At 42.3% G+C, this 19346-nt stretch overlaps 1 protein-coding gene across 2 annotated transcripts in view; it reads right to left on the reverse strand.

Moving 5' to 3' along the window:
- ERG (ETS transcription factor ERG) overlaps nucleotides 1–19346 on the reverse strand; it is a 388215-nt gene that overhangs the window by 155225 nt on the left and 213644 nt on the right. The window contains exon 1 of one of the 2 annotated variants that reach the window (XM_063956573.1): nucleotides 10546–10649. The exons of the other annotated variant lie outside the window; for it this stretch is intronic. Coding sequence (XP_063812643.1) covers nucleotides 10546–10563 — 18 coding nt within the window. The 5' untranslated portion in view covers nucleotides 10564–10649. Of the gene's footprint in view, nucleotides 1–10545; nucleotides 10650–19346 lie in introns of those variants that run through there. 2 annotated transcript variants of the gene reach the window in all.

Raw genomic sequence — 19346 nt, forward strand, 5'->3', positions numbered from 1 at the left:
GCATTTATGTTACATATACACCTTATACACACAGCCTGAAGGTCATTTTAGCCAATGTTATAATATACTTTGTGCATTAAACAAAGTTTGTGTACATACACACAATTAATTTATGTTTCGTATACACCTTATACACACAGCCTGGTAGGTCTTATAATACAATATTTTTAATAACTTTGTGTATTAAACAAAGTTTGTGTACATTGAGTCATCAGAAAACAAAGGTGTCACTATCTCACTCTCACTCAAAATATCCGTATTTCGGAATATTCCGTATTTCGGAATATTTGGATATGGGATACTCAACCTGTATATTATACAGACTCATTACATGCAAAGTGAGATATTTCAAGTGTTTATTTCTTATAAGTTTGATGATTGTGGCTTACAGCTTAAGAAAATCCCAAATCCACCTCAGCAGTGCCACCGGCTGATAGAATCCATGCGACGCCGCATTGCGGCAGTACTTCATGCAAAAGGGGCTCAAATCAAGTACTGAGTACATATGCATGATTACACTTTTCAGAGGGTCGACATTTCTGTATTTAAAATCCTTTTTTTATTGATTTTATGTGATATTCTAATTTTCTGAGATTTTGAATTTGGGGTTTTCTTAAACTGCAAGCCACAAACATCAAAATTATAATAAATAAAGGCTTGAAATATCTCACTTTGCATGTAATGAACCTATATAATATATTAGTTTCCCCCTTTAAGTTGAATTACTGAAATAAATGAACTTTTGCACGATATTCTACTTTTCTGAGTTTCACTTGTACAGTTAGGGAATACCCGATTCGCCGATTTCAACCCAAAAAATAATCTGGATCGGTGAATCTGGGATTTTTGGCATGCGGAATTACCCCGATGAATCGCCGATAATTAAGGTCCACGAGTCAGATCAGTGTTGTGGAATCTTGTCGCTGATGTATGGCCACATACTGTAAGTTATATGTTACCTTACAACAAATTAATGCACTAAATAATGATTTTTAAACGTATATGTCCCTGTGTACTGTATACCTATCAATATTTGAATTTCTTATTAACGTTTTGGCCACTGCCCCTTGCTGTTTAGGTAATCATTTACCCGCTTTAGCACAGTGTAATATCTCGATGTGTTACCTTTATTACAAGTAATGCACAGAATTCTATTAGGCAGGAAGCTGCAAACACTTCCTTTATTGGTCCTCCTTGGTTTGGCCAGTTATCTGCATGGGAAACTGACAGAGGAAGTATCTGTCTACAGACATTTTATCACTGGATTTTATGCTGTGGTGGCAGTTTGGTGGGATCAAGCTCACAAACACGTCCCAAAGCTTTCAGTACTGAAGTGGTCCTGTACAATGCTCAAGTGGAATCATGGGAATTAGGAAGGGTTACATTTGTCCACAATATCTATAACATGCAATATAGGATTAATAAACTACAGTCTACAACAAACAGCATAAATACTTAGAGAAGAACTTGCATCGATACAATGAAGTTTGCCATAGCTTCTGACGGGATGAAATACCTACAATCAAAATCCCGACGGTCGAAATCCCAACAGTAATTGACCGATGGTCAAAATCCCGACAAGGTCAAAATCCCGACATGGACAAAATCCCGACAAGGTCAAAATACCGACATGTAAAATGCCGACAGGTCAAAATACCTACATGCGTTTTAATTGTTTTTTGTCTGTATGTCGACATGGACACCATATAAGTGTACCACATCCCCTCCCATGGCTCGCTGCGCTCGCCATGCTTTGGGCACACTATTATATTCCCCCTCCAGGTCCACTGGGATGGTAAAGTCTGAACAAGTTGGTTTCAATGAAAAAATCATGAAAAACGCACGTCGGCATTTTGACCTGTCGGTATTTTGACCTTGTCGGTATTTTAAATGTCGGTATTTTGTCCATGTCGGGATTTTGACCGTTGGCCAATTGCTGTCAGGATTTTGACTGTCGGGATTTTGATAGGAGGTAAATTGACTGCATCCCCTTCTGTAACTGTGCTACATGAAAGATTGGTTGCTATTGGCTACTTCTCTACATTCTCTCTCTCTAAGGTTTGATCCATCGTCCCTATAGTCATCAACTGTCTGTTATTTCCATGTGCCCAGTTACGTTATTGAATGTTATTAACCAAATGCATAATAAAATTCCCATGTGAGATGCAATTCCTGTATTACATGGAATTCTTCTTTTCTATGGTAAGAAGTTAGAATTTACTGGAAAAGAGTATTTGGGAAGTCAGAATAAAACAGTAAAACAATAATCCCAAATTAGATGGGTGGATTCAACGCCAGGTGATGCGTGCGAGTAAATTTGCGCAAATGCTGCATTGATGGTAGCTTCAAGATTACGTATTTTTGCACACAGCTCTATGGGGCTGCAAACCCAAAGCAGCATTTTCGGGGTGAATTTGTGGTGTAATAAGGGAAATATGATGTGCTGGTGTCGGCATTTTCATGCCACTGTACCGGCAAATTACATGCATTGCTCACAGTAGAGTCTACCCCAGACAATCCAGCAAGGACTCCAAGGAAAACCGATAAATAGCTTTTGTACAGACTACAGGTGTAGTTTATTCCGGTATCAGGTTGATAGATCTACAGTAAAAACTTAAGAGTCAATAGGTCAACCCCAAACGGTTGACAGGAAAAAGGTAGACAGTACTTAAAGTCGACAGGTTTAAACAATTGACATGACAATGACCGACACATATGGTCGATGCAAGATTTTTATTTTATTTTTCAACTTTTAGTTTTTTATCTTTGTAGTCCACATGGACTACAATTGGGAATAGCAACTTGTGCTGAGTGCAGCAGTAGTGGCAAGAGGCACCTTAGCCGAAGGGGGGCAAGCAAAGCGAGCCCGCGAGTGTACACATTTTCACTAATTTGGCTCATATATGGTGAAATATACAAAATGACCACCCTCCAAAAAAAAAAAAATTGCATCAACCATTTTCATGTTGGCTATTCACCCTGTCCAACTTTTGTACCTGTCAGTATTTTCTACTGTCTACCTTTTCCACGTTGACCTTTTGAGTCAACATATTTGGAGGAAATCAATGTATTATTAATAATCTGCTGCGTTGCACAAAACCAGGTTTGGTTAATCAGTCTGCAAACTTGCTTTGTATCCTTAGTATTGTGATAATTGTCAGATTGTGCTCCACCCGTACCGTCAGCATACAGTGTGTATAATCAGGGCCGGCAACAGGGGGGGTCAAAGGGGACACCTGTACTGGGCCCCAAGGATCAGAGGGGCCCCAAGCAGTGTCGGACTGGGGCATGAAGGGCCCACCGGGGGGATGCTGTTGTAGGGGCCCATGCTTAAGGGTGTGGCCAGGCTCCACTGGGGCGTGGCCAGCCACCACAGAGGTTTGGCTAACCATTAGAGTACATGTTCTGTTCTCCTTGGTAAATATATAATATACCATATTCTTGTGAAGTATAATATAACATATGTATAATGCATAATTCAAGTGCACTAGGATAGAGTCTGGAACCTGATCCCTAGAGGAGGAGGAGGGCCCACAGAAAGTAGGGCCCACCGGTGGTTTCCCCTGTTCCCCTGTGGGCCAGTCCGACCCTGGCCCCGAGTATATGCCACTTAGTGTACGGCAGGGATGTGAGCAGGGAATAATCATGTAGTTATTGGGGAGAGACAGACCGTGGTGTGTGTGGGAGAGGAAGGAGAGATATACATATTTATATATCTGTATACTGTACATAAATAAAAATATATATACTTATTTAATAAAAGTTTATTATATAGCACAGCAAATTCCGTTGCCCTGAGGGGGCCCCAGAGATATCACTGTACCGGGCCCCACGATGTCTGTTGCCGGCCCTGTGTATAATACATGTAGTGATCCTACATGAAGTTGCTGCAGCAGCCTGGCTGGGTCTCTAGTCCCTGAAAGTACAGCACATTGTGTAACACAGTGTGTTGCTTGTGTTGTTGCAATGGGTTAAACGTGTCCAGTGGTTGCACTCCAGGCAGCCTTCCAGCTGCTGCTTGCATTGTGTCTTGGCTGCGGTTAGGGCCCCGCGTGTGTCAGTTACAGCACTCACCATAATTGCCCTCAGTCACAGAGAGGAAATATTACAAAGCTGCGTAATGACCACAAACTGCAAATGTCACAGGGACACATGAGTTAGCACTTTATAAGGGCAACATCTGCTCAGCAGAGGACAAGGCAGTTCGCACTGCGCAATATGTTCTGCTGCAGAGCCGTAAGCGGCGGAATCACCGGTAGGAATAATACAAAAGATGAATAAAACAGACTCTTTTAGGTCATCTCTAAAAGGTTGCTAGGGGTTACAGCATTTTATTCTTCCTTGTAACATTGGGGTTGATGAATCAAGCAGTGAAAAAAGTGGAGAGGCAGTCAGTGAAGATGTTGCCCATAGCAACCAATCAGCTTAGAGGAAGCATTTAGCAAATAAAAAAAAATGTGGTTACTGTGGCCAACTTCTTCACTGGTCCCCTTCTCCACTCTTTTTACTGCTTGATACATCAACCCTAATGTTATTAAAGAAGATACTGTATACAGCTTTATGACTTTAAAGTAACGTCCTGGGAACACCTTCTTGCAACTTTTACTACATGCATTTTGCTATGTGTTTTAGCATTCCCTTTTATCATCAGGCAAGTTGTTTATTTTAGTTGCCCTTGGATATGACTCAGTGCTGGTGTCTGAACACAACTGTTTGCAAAGTACCTATATCTGCAATGAACAATGGTGGTCATTCCGAGTTGATCGCTAGCTGCATTTGTTCGCAGCGCAGTGATCAGGCGAAAAATCGGCAGTTCTGCGCATGCGTATGCAGCGCAATGCGCATGCGCATCGTACGGGCACAACGAGCGATGTAGTTTTGCACAGGGTCTAGCGAAGCATTTCAGTCGCACTGATGGCCGCAGATTGATTGACATGAAGTGGGCGTTTCTGGGTGTCAAGTGACCGTTTTCAGGGAGTGTGTGGAAAAACGCAGGCGTGCCAGGAAAAACGCAGGCGTGGCTGGCCGAACGCTGGGTGGGTGTGTGACGTCAAAACAGGAACTGAACAGTCTGAAGTGATCGCAAGCGCTGAGTAGGTTTGGCGCTACTCTGAAACTGCACAAAAACAACTTTATAGCCGCTCTGCGATATATTCGTTCGCACTTCTGCTAAGCTAAAATACACTCCCAGTGGGCGGCGGCATAGCGTTTGCACGGCTGCTACAAACTGCTAGCGAGCGATTAACTCGGAATGACCACCAATGGGCCTAATTCAAACCTGATCGCTCCCTAGGTTTTTTTGGCAGTGTAGGCGATCAGATAGTCGCCGCCTATAGGGGAGTGTATTTTTGCTTTGCAAGTGTGCGAACGCATGTGCAGCCAAGCGGTACAAAAAAGTTTTGTGCAGTTTCTGAGTTGCCCAGAACTTACTCAGCCGCTGTGATCACTTCAGCCTGTCCGGGCCCAGAATTGACGTCAGACACCCGCCCTGCAAACGCTTGGACACGCCTGCGTTTTTCCAAACACTCCCAGAAAATGGTCAGTTCACACCCACAAATGCCTTCTTCCTGTCAATCTCCTTGTGATCGGCTGTGCAAATGGATTCTTCATCAAACCCATCGCACTGCAACGATCTGCTTTGTACTCGTGCGACGCGCCTGTGCATTGCGGTGCAGACGCATGCGCAGTTCTGACCTCATCGCAGCGCATCGAAAAAACCTAGCGTGCGATCAGGTCTGAATGACCCCCAATATCTGATCTCAATGTAGCACCAGTACATAACTCTGATAATACAGAGCAATGGCTGGCAGGCACTGACCAAGACATAAATATATAGTATAATGCATAGTGCATAGAGATATGTAAAAGCTAGGAATTAAAGTCCTCTGAACATGGGACAGCACTTTAAATACGTCCCAACATCGTTATGTGCTTTATATAACGGTTCTGTAACGTTCAACAAAAGATAACTCTTTAATTGTTACAACAGAATTACGAATAGCGTATTGGGTTTTCATTATATTACGAGGTGGAGAAAAATAGGTTCAGATTACCACTGTTGTAAAATTGGTAAATGAGGGGCATTAAATGAGGGTGTGGATCATTAGATCGACAGTGTCTAGGTCGACAATGTTTAGGTTGACCACTATAGGTCGACAGTCACTAGGTCGACAGGGTTTCTAGGTCGGCAGGGTTTCTAGGTCGACGTGTGCTAGGTTGACAGGTCAAAAGGTCGACATGAGGTTTTTTTGGGGGGAGGGTTTGTGTCGTTTTCTTCGTAGAGTGACCGGGAACCCCAATTAGTGCACCGTGTCCCCTCGCATGGCTCGCTTCACTCGCCATGCATCGGGCAAGGTGCTTCGCTTCGCTCGGCACAGATTACCGTTCCAATCGTAGTCCACGTGGATCGTTAAGTAAGAAAAAGTGCAAAAAATATATATATTTTTTTTAAACTCATGTCGACCTTTTGACTTGTTGACCTAGCACATGTCGACCTAGTAACTGTCGACCTATAGTGGTCGACCTAAACATTGTCGACCTAGACAGTGTCGATCTTCAGACCGTATCCCATTAAATGCCTGTGTAATTTACTGGAGAAGAGGATTACAGGGTGTTTTCCATACACTGAGTTCTGCAAATACTACATACAGTAACTTTCTATAGAAACAAATCCTACAGGTTTAAGATTAGTTCTATGTATTGTCTGTCCATGCATCAAATATTCTTATTCCAAGACAGGTCAAAGATCAGAAACACTTTATTAGCTACAATATGCCCAAAAACAATGGGCCTGATTCAGACCGGGACGGTGATACATCAGAAAAGTTCCAATGTTCCAAAATCCAGACAGGGAGACTGATGCCAGAATCCCGAACGTAAATTAGGGTTAGGCTGTTGGGAGCTTAGGGTTAGGCTGCAGGGAGGGGGGTTAGGGTTAGGCACCCCCGGGGGAGACATGGTTTAGGCACTAGGGGGGGAGAGTTAGGGTTAGGCTACAAGGCAGGCGGGGGTTAGGTTTATGCACCACTGGGAGAGGTTAGGGTTAGGCACAAAGGGAGGTTAAGGTTAGGCTGTGGAAACAGAGGGTCAGAGTTAGGAGGTAGGGGACAGGGGGGGACATTCTTACCTCCCCCCTGTCGGGATATCACATATCGGGATGCCGGCGTCAGTACTGTGTCCGCCAGCATCCCGATCACCAGGAAAACATACTGAACCCCCTAGGTGGCCTGTGGCTTCCCAACACTGGCTAAGGCTCTCTGCAAATGACCCCAGCCTTGCCTTTTGGTCAGAGCTCTGGACTCTGAGCTTCCATGATGTTGTGGCCCAGAATTGCAGAGGACGCAACATCATGGAGTTGCGATGCAGCTGAGTCAGGAGTACCCAAACCCATAAATACGCTACTATCCACTACTAATAAGCAGAGTGCCTCCCCCTGGATAGGTAGTGAAGAGATTTAACAAGAAATCATTATGATAGATGTGGAAACTCCATAGAACACAATGATAAAAGACAATAATAGAAGTTTATTTGAGATACATGTCGCAGACTTTATTTTGACTGCAGGTGTTTTTGCTACACCATAGTTAATCTGTAGTTATGTTCCTGTGCAGTGCATGAATAGTATTCAACACCGGCATATACTTTAATAGACAATAGATGCTGTAAAAATAATATATATAAAGAGATAATGTACTTCAAATATACGCAAAGACGCCCGTGTTATGAAGTAATCTATCAAATATAAATTTGCCAAATTAACTGGCTTTATAACCTTTGTTCCATCATCCATCAGTTAATATTTATATAATACACAAGAGATGTTAACATATGCATGAACACTTGCAAATAATATCTGTATAATCAGTGAGTTCTGATGTCATCAGTTATACTCTGTAAATTCTGATGTCATCAGTTCAGTAATTATTAGGAAATGAGTAACAGCCCTTAGTGTATGATAAATGATTACAGACATTAGCAGGCAGCTCTGGGATATATGACCTGTATAAAAGCACTGGGATTACAGCGTTATATGGTTATATCACTTGTTACGCTGTATTTCTATAATTATAGTTTAATGTGAATTATCTCACATCACAATGTTTCAATTGTATGTTATTTATTTAATCCCAGTTGGTTACATCAGAAACATTATATTGTAAAATGACAGAATATAGAAATCTGCTAGGCACAGCTAGAAAGTAGACCAACATTTTTTAAGCCGCCACAGAAAGGGTAGACCAAAGGAATTTTAGCCCAAGGAAATTTTAGAAGAGCACCTTTCCCTTAAATGAATAAATAAATGAATATTAGGCACCAGCAGTATATTTTATAGTGCCACAATCACCTTCACCCTTATGTATTATATTTAAGATTAATGCTCTCTAATTATATAACCCCATGGCACTAGCTCAACATAGATTACATAATAAAAATCAATCTAAAAAAAGCAATTCCTCAACAGCAATTCATAATTGTAGGTTACTTATACAATTAAATCAGGATATAACTACTGTAGGTATAGCATAACGTTACATTTATCAGCAGTTTTGTTACAGATGGGTCATGTCATTCACCAGCTGTGTTATTTGGTGGTAAGACGTTAAGAACTTAAACTGGGTCACATATATCATCAATATATCTACTGAGTGGGAAATTAAACATATGATAGGATCCATACCAACAGTCTTTGTTTTTAATTTTATTTAAGATAAAATTCCATTTGTAATATAATCCTCATCTATCATCAAAGGCAAGGCTAACTTTAATTTATTAATTTACTGAACTCCTCATCAATATGGGCATTTTTTAATTAAGTTCTAAATAAAGTCTTGGAAAGAGAGTATCAAACACAATATATACTGTACATCTTATCGCTGAAGATAATCCAAGTAAAAGTCCACACTGACTGAAGAACCAAACTGGTTTCTTGTTTAAATCATGTTTGGAACGTTTGAAGCAAGAGGAAGAGTTTAACTGAAATCAGTTCACAATCTCTCGCTAAATTACACAATCTAGAGTCAATAAACATTAGATATATATCACTTTTGTTCACTTGATTTAAGTGACAGCATAATACACACACACACACACACACACACATATATACATATTATGTTTTATATATATATATATATATATATATATATATAATTTTTTTCTAAGAGGGCAAAAATTTGAGGTCAATTATCCTCAAAACAGATGATAATTAACACCATATTTTATTTGACCTCTAATCCATATACAGTATGCTGTGTGGCTGTAAAAGGACTCTAACATTCCCTCACACCAGCAGTACACATTTTCCTCATTAGCTGCATCATTTTCCACATCCTTCTTATCAAGTCAGGCCAGGCATTGAGAATTGATATAAATATTATGTTATCTACATTGTTCCTAAAAGTATAAATTGAATTTACAAAACAGTTGCTGTGTCCAGCTCTTATTACATGACATTTACAATAAATATACTGTATGTTTTCTTAATCTATTCCTATCTGACACATTGCTGAAGGGTGCAGTATATAAGTATGCAAGTCAACTTATCAACGCTATAGCTTTTGTATGTAATATTATTATGATATATATAAATAGGAATACAAATTCAGAAAAAATACATTTACAAAACAGCAGTAATTTTTTAAATTTTGTTTCTATAAATTTGCCATGTTTCTTAACAATTAATAATAAAAAAATATTTTTTGTATAATGATATACAGTACATTATTCTAGTTACATTTTAATTAGCTGTACTTCCCTGAAATTAACCTTTCTGCACCTATAAAACAAAAACTTCAGAACTTTTAAAGCCAAGATTGGTCTTGGTTTTCATTTCAATGACAATTATTATATTAAAAAAAATATGAATACATCTAACATTCAAATATAGCAGTGTTAATACACATTTAAATCAAATATGCAGAAATGAGGATGATTAAAGTAGAAAAAGGGAGGGGTTTTTACCTACCAGTACACAATACGTAAAAAACATTGTACTGATATCATACAATATAATAATACAATATAGAGACTAAAAAAGTAAAAATGTCCTTATATTTCCAGAAGAAAATTTGGGGTCTGTAGTTTAACAATCACTAGAAAAACAATTATCTTCTGATAGAAAATTTTCAAGAAACCAAAAAGTTTGCTTTGAGATAATTATTTTTCTAGTGCATCTTTCTATAAAAATTCCCAACAGTGCAGTCCGATTGTTCTACTGTGCAGAATAAAAAATTAAATTAAAAAATTTTCAAATAACAAAATAAAACAACCCGCAGAAGTTCCCCAGCGTGAATCGTGAAATAAAAAATTACAGTAAATACAATTTTTGCAGAGATTCATGGTTTTAAAGCTTGCGGATGGTTGAAATAGGAAAAAGGAAATTTACTAAGCGTTGCAAAGGAAATCTTGTTGCCTGCTATTGTGGTAGTGGGGGGTGTTACTTGCCCAACCCAAAGTTATCTCTCTTGATAAAAAAAAAAATATTAGAATAAAACAACTTTTTTCTAGAAAGTTATTGACAGACCACAAAAAAGAGGAATGCCTCACCTTGATTGTACTTGCCATCCTGCTGATCAGTTTTATTAATTCTAAATTATTAGAAAAATAATTAATAAAGCTTCGTGCTGACCAGAAAGCAGACTTTTTGATGGGGTTGTTTGGAGCGGATGAGATTGTGCTAGCTTCGGGAAATGAAGTCAGGCAATGGCAGGAAGAGAGTCCTATTGGTGCTGGCCAGTGTTACTCTAAGAAACAGGATATTTGGGAGCACCAAGATAAGAGCGCTTGAAAACAATGATGTTTTTCTTGATGATACGTGCTGGGAGATATATATAATTTTTTTTTTTAAATGTCATATGCCCATGTCTGCTTAGGCAAGGTGTGACAGAATGCAATGCACAGTGATATGTGAGTTCAGGCAGGATACAGATGTTAGGCATTGTCGGCCAAATTTCGCCTCAGCTTATTGTAGCTTCTCCCTTGAGGATAGGAACATGCTTTGTTTTCAGAAGTGCAGCATTTTATGTGTCCATTTCATGTTTAGTACACATTGCTAATGAAATGTTTGACGTTTTAAAACCCTTCATTATGCCCTCATATTTCCTGATCATGGGTACCGTCAATTTCCTACAGAAAATGCACTTTTTCTGATCAGGCCCTTGATCGGCAGTTGGTGAAAAAACATCAATAATTTGAAATCATATATTTACATGTTATTAAAAAAACTTTTTAAAAAGTGTCAAATTATAGAAAGTCCATAACATACGCTGCATTGAGAGTTGTGAGGTCATGAACCTTTCTTTATGTTTAACTATGGAACAATGTTTTGTTTTGTTTTCTATTCCACTTTTTATATATTGTCTGAGAAATGTTTTTGTTGGAGAGTGTCCACGATTTGTACACAATTATTACACATATTTCAGGGACGAGGAGTGCCACAATAAAGTTTTTGGAAGGCCATACCTAAACTTTGGGCAACAGGAAGAAAAGTAGACCAGTGGCCAAATTTTACCATGAAATAACTTTTAACCTAAAATTACTATTATATCACAATGACTACTATGCTTTGTGGCAGCCAACTTCCACCATGTCCAGCACCATCTTTCCAGTGACAACTTCGGGAAGATGGTGGCGCACAGTGAAAGTAAAGACTCTTTGCTCTCTAGTGCACATGCGCCATCTTCCCGAATATATCAATGGAAAGATGGCGTCGGCTGAGGAGGAGGAACCTGCCTCCCTAGCAAGCAAGGGCAAATGCCTTCCCCATAGCCCCTTACTTATCTGAACGGCTCCTCATTTTGTATTTTTTCTATGGGACATGGTCATGCCCCCTGTTTAAGCCACACCCTTCCCCCATGTAGTACTCCCATGTAGTACTGGGGCCTGGCGCTGCTCTCTACGGCCCTGACAGTGTGTACTCATTTACAATTGAATATCATGGTTTCAGACATCTACTGGAGATGTATTTGGCGTTTTTAGGTGGTGCCTGGGAGATGGCTACTCAGACGTATGGACACATGTTGTCTTATGGGAGTGTCACTCAGATGCTTAATCACTTAAATTAGTGTCTATACTCTGATGTAGACTCTGCACCTAGTAGCATGGAGCAGGTGCAAGTTTGATGGTGCATGCCAAAGTGGTTGCAGCACCTGACTCAGCCTCATTAAGGAGAGTTATCCAGACCGGACCCTCCGTAGGGGTTGAAGAAATGTATTGCTTATTTTATTACTATAGACAGACAATTAACTGTAGGACAGAGAAGTCTCAACATTTTACTCCTGTGTCGTCTCATTCGCCATGTCTAATAGGGATCCAGGTAACAACGCAGATATTGTGGAAACTGAACCAAGGCAGATCGGAAGTGTCCTCCAAGGTCCAGGAGAAACAATGGAGATGGGAGTTGAATCTTTGCCAAGGGTGGCAGGTACAGTAAGTCCCTTAGCACAAGTGTAGTAGCCATGCAACTGCCCTATTCCCGGGATCAGTACAGGAAGCCGACGGGCGGGACCCTGACATTTGAAATACCGCAACAGGGGTGAGTAAGGTGTGCTATACCCTCTCCCCTACCCCCCTAACCCTAACCCTCCCTAACCGCTGCCTAATCCAATGCTCCCCCTTAGTACCTAACCCTTACCTTTCCCCCGTCAGTGCCTAAACCTAACCTCCCATCCCCGCTGCCTAATCCTAACCCTCCTGGGCTGCAGCCTAACCCTGGGAGTGGGGTGCCTAACTCTAACCCCCCCTCCCCGCAACCTAACCCTCCCGAGGCGCTGCTTAACCCTAACCCTCCCCCCGCAGCCTAAACCTAACCTTCCCCCATGGCTTAACTCATCAGCGGCGCAGTGTGAGGACATTCGGCATCCCGGCTGTCGGGATTCCGACCCCGGGATATCTACCTATTCGGGATGCCGGTGTCGGCATTCTGAATTGTGTCGGGATTCAAACATCAGTAATCTGACTGCCAGGATCCTGACAGCCGGTATCCTGACTGCATCCCCTATTCCCCACTGTCTTCAGATTTACTACAGTTATTTTTTATATTTTGCTGTTAATGTGTTTATTACATTAATCCTGTGATTGGCTTGTTGTCTACTTACTGTCTGCTACAGCAGCAGAAAGGGCACTCCTGTATTACAGTGGCTGGCATTAGACACTACAGCTTATAAATGAGGGGTATTGTTGAATTATATACTCACAGGTTCCCTGTGTCCCTGCTGACAGTGTACTCGGTCGCACATTCTCCCAAACACTTCAATGTTCATTTTCACACCTAATTTTCCAATATTTGTAAAAAGCATGAACTTCAGTTAAACAAAAGGCTACAGTCTAGCATTAAGGTTTCCCCATTGACAATGGCAATAGACAACGTTCTAGCTTTATGTGGATAAAGTTCCAATCGGAAAAAGTTCAGCATAAAATTCCCCTATATTTTTGAAACTGCTCCATCTCACAATTGAATGGATTTCCCCTGGAAGGTTCCCAAAAATGTACCTTAGACATCTGCATGACTGAACTGTCTGGATTTAGGTGGGACAACTTTCAATCCTTACAGATTGTCCTACACGGCGAAAGATAGGACATGTGCCCTGATTTCTGGACATGATGAGTGGGGATCGGGGAGGTCACTGATGCCCTGCGATCAAGAATGGTGTAAGAGCAGTGAAGGGTGCTGGGACGGACTAACATTTCAGAGAAACTAGCCATGCCTCCATAGTGTGTAGCCACACTCTAAGTGCGGTACTTTATCTGTGGTTGCGGCACTTCAAACATCTTGACCTAATGCCAGATATGGAATGTTGGGTGGTTGTGAAGGTTAGGTTTAGGCACAAGAGGGTGGTTTAGGGATGAGGGTAAGGGCAGGTATTCACCAGAATGCAATTAAGTGAGTTACATGACTGCTGGAACCCAAAAGACACTGGGCCTAATTCAGATCTGATCGCATCAGCAAATTTGTTAGCTAATGGGCAAAACCATGGGCTTAATTCTGACCTGATCGCTCGCTAGGTTTTTTTTGCACTGCTGTGAACAGATAGTCGCCGCCCATAGGGGAGTGTATTTTCGCTGTGCAAGTGTGCGAACGCATGTGTAGCAGAGCTGTACAAACAGATCTTGTGTAGTCTCTGCGCTGCCAAGGACTTACTCAGCCGCTGCGAACACTTCAGCCTGTCCAGGACCGGAATTGACGTCAGGAACCCTCCCTGCAAATGCTTGGACACGCCTGCGTTTTTCCAAACACTCCCTGAAAACAGTCAGTTACCACCCACAAACGGCTTCTTCCTGTCAATCTCCTTGTGATCACCTGTGCAAATGGATTCTTCGCACAAACCCATCACTGAGCGGTGATCCTCTTTGTACCTGAGCGACGTGTCTGCACATTGCGGTGCTTACGAATGCGCAGTTCTGCCCTGATCGCAACGCTGCAAAAAACGCAAGCATGTGGTCAGGTCTGAATTACCCCCCGTGTGCAGTGCAGTGGGGGGTGGGGGGGGCAGATATAACATGTGCAGAGGGAGTTAGATTTGGGTGTAAAAATAAAGCAGCCACCACAAACTATATGTGCACCTTGATTTGCCAGCGGCAGAGAAGAAAGCTGCATTGTACAAAAGCATCAAGTTCACAAATAAGTAAGTTTCCAACTTCCAACCACTTTTATACCATACTGTAACTTTCACTTCTGTAAACGTTAAATTAACATACTCCTCATAGGCCCACACCATATATGGCATATATTAATCACGTAAGAATGGGGGCTCTGAGGCTTTTTTATTATAGTTGTTTCTTATTACATACTCTGGGTACGACTGGGGAAAAAAATGTTTCATGTAGAATTAACCACTTGCCTGGCATGGTGGCATCGTTTTTGACCACACCAGGCTGCACGTTTCCTGACCTGGCCGCAAACAATGCGACCAGTCAGAAACGCAGAGTAGCCAGCCACCAGAAGATAATCTTCTAGCAGCTGCCAATCACAGAGGGATCTCCTGATCTCTTCCCCAGTGTCTGCCATGCTGCAAGCACTGCTGATTGGTCAGCACGGCAGGACCCCCCCCCCCCCCCACACCTGACGGCTGCATAGAGGAGCAATCACTCAGGAAATGTAATATGCTTCTTCACAGGACACTTCCGGCGCACAGGACACCTGCATATTCACAGTACAGCTGTGCTGCAAACGTGTGTGTTACCGGGACGAGTGCACAGAGGGATAATCTCTATTGGAAGGAGTCCTCCTTTGAAATCATGGCTGCCCTAAGGATTGCAGAGTGAAACCTCAGACCCCTAGGCAACCATCCATTCCTGATGCTGGACCCAGCCTGCCCGGGCCGCCTATGTAAGGTGTGACTGTGCAGACTAATAGGAAACTATTAGTCTGAGTAATTGATTTCCCTTATCATGACCTGATATGGATGGAGCCAGGACTTTCCACCATAGTAACTTGTGTCTTGCCCATGCACCCAGCCAGTCCCTAGCTAGCATATCCTTCACTACATTGCATACGGACGTCTCAGTAGCGATGACCATAGACACTCTCACATCAATGGTTGATTGTTTTTTCCCCATCGGTAATTAACCATCGATGGTGAGCCATCCATGGTTAGGCCGTGCACATGGGCAGATGGCGCCCTTGCACGCACACTGCGAGGCCCAGTGCTCACCATTTGGTATCGGACACCAATGTTTTACCATCACTGGCATCCAATCGGTGATGAAAACACTCACCATCGCCATAAAGCGGTCAGTGGTTGCTAACCAGCGAGGGTCAATGGCCACCTCTATGACTCAGTATAGCATGTGCCACTGGCTACATGTTCAAAGCACACCCTAATACACCCATAAAATAGTTCTCTTGCCCAGTAAGAACACGGAAATGCTCATTAGGAGGCCACAGAGAAAAGTCTAAGACGTATACGACTCTAAATGGATCATTCACAACAGCGCGTTTGCCGCCCGGGACACGTGCAGGTGGCTAACAATTGCCAGATGTGTTGGGCCTAATTCTGAGCCACATTTGGACATGCCTGTGACTCGGAATCAGGTCTATAGTGTGTGTCTGTGTCATTTTTTCTCTTTAAGAATATTTGTTTTTCAGTATGGATGGTGTAATGGTTAGCATTACTGCCTCACAGCATTGAGGTCATGGGTTCGATTCCGACCATGGCCCTAACTGTGTGGAGTTTGTATATTCTCCCTGTGCTTGCGTGGGTTTCCTCCGGGTACTCCGGTTTCCTCCCACAATCCAAAAATATACTGGTAGGTTAATTGGCTCCCAACAAAATTAACACTAGCATGAATGTGTCTGTGTGTACATGTGATAGGGAATATAGGGGGTCATTCCGAGTTGTTCGCTCGCTGCTATTTTTAGCAGAATTGCTAATAGGCTAAAATCCGGCAGTTCTGCGCATGCGTATGCACCGCAGGGCGCACGCGCTAAGCAATTTTACACAAAACTATGCTATTTTACTAACGGGCGAACTAAGCTTTTCAGTCGCTCTGTTGATCGGAGAATGATTGACAGAAAGTGGGTGTTTCTGGGTGGTACCTGAGCGTTTTCCGGGAGTGTGCTAAAAAACGCAGGCGTGCCAGCAGAAAACGCAGGAGTGGCTGGAGAAACGGGGGATTGGCTGGCCGGACGCTGGGCGTGTTTGTGACGTCAAACCAGGAACTAAACGGACTGAGGTGATCACAATCTAGGAGTAGGTCTGGAGCTACTCAGAAACTGCAAGGAAATACTTAATAGTAGAATTGCTAATCTTTCGTTAGCAATTCTGCTATGCTAAGATACACTCCCAGAGGACGACGGCTTTGCGTTTGCAATGCTGCTAAAAGTAGCTAGCGAGCGAACAATTCGGAATGACCACCATAGATTGTAAGCTCCACTGGGGCAGGGACTGATGTGAATGGGCAAATATTCTCTGTACAGCGCTGCGGAATATGTGTGCGCTATATAAATAACTGGTGATAAATAAAATAAATAAATAAACATATGCTCATGTGTATTACTGAAGCATTGTACATAATGAAGGATACACATATGTATGGATGTGTAGGCAGACCAGCGGGTGGTCTTCAGTATGCCGGCGGTCGGGCTCCCGGCGCCGGTATGCTGGTCGCCGGGAGCCCGACCGCCGGCATATCGTAGTGAACCCCAGACCAGCAGCATGCGGTTTGGATAGTCTTGTCTTCACTTTGCCAAGTAGTCTTTTATCTGCAAGACTTAAATAGCTAAGCGGAGGATCCGCTGGAGAGGACACATCCTGTCTTCTGCACTCAGGACAAGATGCGGTCAGATAACACAGTATTGTGTTCTTATCAGCTCCCTCACATAGACACAAGAATTACATTTAGCTTCTGCTGCAATGAGAGTGGCTATGGCAGAACTGAAAGCATTAAATGCACAAATATGTTTCAGAAATCCGCTTCCCAAGCATCTATAAGAGTATTCCCAGCAGGCCATGTTTCAAGGCTAGCCCTGTTTGTGGAAATGATCGATTTCTATATTTTATTGCCTTAGTAATAGATCTGCATTCTATATTTGTACTGGGTGTTGTATGGAAGGTAGGTAGTAACTAGGTTGACAGTGTCTAGGTCGACCACTATTGGTTGACAGTAACTAGGTCGACAGGGATGCTAGGTCAACAAGGTCTCTAGGATGACATGTTCTAGGTCGACAGGGCAAACGGTCGACATGAGTTTTTTATGTTTGTTTTGTGTTGTTTTCTTCGTAGAGTGACTGGGAACCCCAATTAGTGCACCGTGTCCCCTCTCTTCGCTCGCCATGCTTCGGGCAAGGTGCCTCGCTCCGCTACTGCTGCGCTTGGCACAGGTTACTATTCCCAATTGTAGTCCAGGTGGATCGTTAAGTATGAAAAGGTTCAAAAAAAGAAAAAAATCAAGAAAAACTCATGTCGACATTTTGACCTGTCGACCTAGAACATGTTGACCTAGAGACCCTGTCGACCTAGTTACTGTTGACCTAGAGACCGGATCCCAATTTTTTACTACACAGTAAATAAATAAAATATTGGTCATACTATCAGTACAGATAAAGGTTGTCATTCCGAGTTGTTCGCTCGCTAGCTGCTTTTAGCAGCATTGCACACGCTAGGCCGCCGCCCTCTGGGAGTGTATCTTAGCTTAGCAGAATTGCGAACGAAAGATTAGCAGAACTGCACAGGAATAATTTCATGCCGTTTCTGAGTAGCTCCAGACTTACTCCTATCTTGCGATCACTGCAGTCAGTTTAGTTCCTGGTTTGACGTCACAAACACGCCCTGCGTACTGCCAGCCACTCCCCCGTTTCTCCAGCCACTCCTGCGTTTTAGCCTGGCAAGCCTGCGTTTTTTAGCACACTCCCTGAAAACGCTGAGTTGCCGCCCAGAAACACCCACTTCCTGTCAATCACACTACAATCACTCGAGCGACTGAAAAACGTCGCTGGAGCTTGTGTAAATCTATAAAGTTTTTGTGTGAAAGTAATTAGCGCATGCGCGCTGCGTACCATGCGCATGCGCATAATTGCCGATTTTTCACTTAATTGCTGCACTGCGAAAAATGGCAACGAGTGAACAACTCGGAATGACCACCATAGGCACGGTTGTACACAGTAAGTACACTGAGGAAAATCTATAAAACATACTGTAAGTTTTTTTTTTTAGGTTTTCCATTGGCCAAACTCCCTGACGTATTAAACAACAATTAGGAACAGCCTTGCGCTTTGAAAATGCTGCCTCACGTATTAGTTTAAATTGATTTCTGAAGGAGCCGCATGGCCTGTTCTCCCGGGTGCATTTCCCGGAGCTATTCAATTACAGTCCTTTGACCAACCAATGAGTAGCCCAAAGGTAGCAGATAAGGCTTCTATCTGCTCGCACCTACAAAAGGTGACTGAAACCACGGCTAATTGAATTTTCTCCTTAAAATCTGGAGCTTCCGGTATGGGAAATCGCTTACAATTGGCTAGTGGTAAAGGGGTATGCCAGAGACTTCCTGCTTTTGGTGATTTAGCGGCAACCCTTTTTTTTGTGGGGGTGGGTGGGATGGTTTCCCTTAACCTTAATGGATCAAGACCAAAGAAAGAAGAGATGAAGACTTTTTATTTCCTATTGGACAATAGTGCATCAACAAAAAAAAAATATATTTTTTATTTTAAAGTTGTTACACTGGTAAATAAGGGTTTATTTACGTAAAGTTTATTTTAAAATTCTGTGTTTGTCTTTTCTTAGTTATTTGGAATAATGAGGGACCATTCTCTTCAATGGGGTTTATAGTGTTTATGTTACGTGCAGGAACTCAATTGAAATGAATAAGCCATTGAATGAGCTTGTTTTTTATTTTTTGTCTCCAACAAAGGG

This window comes from Pseudophryne corroboree, chromosome 2, assembly GCF_028390025.1.
Source record: "Pseudophryne corroboree isolate aPseCor3 chromosome 2, aPseCor3.hap2, whole genome shotgun sequence".
Classification (NCBI taxonomy): domain Eukaryota; kingdom Metazoa; phylum Chordata; class Amphibia; order Anura; family Myobatrachidae; genus Pseudophryne; species Pseudophryne corroboree.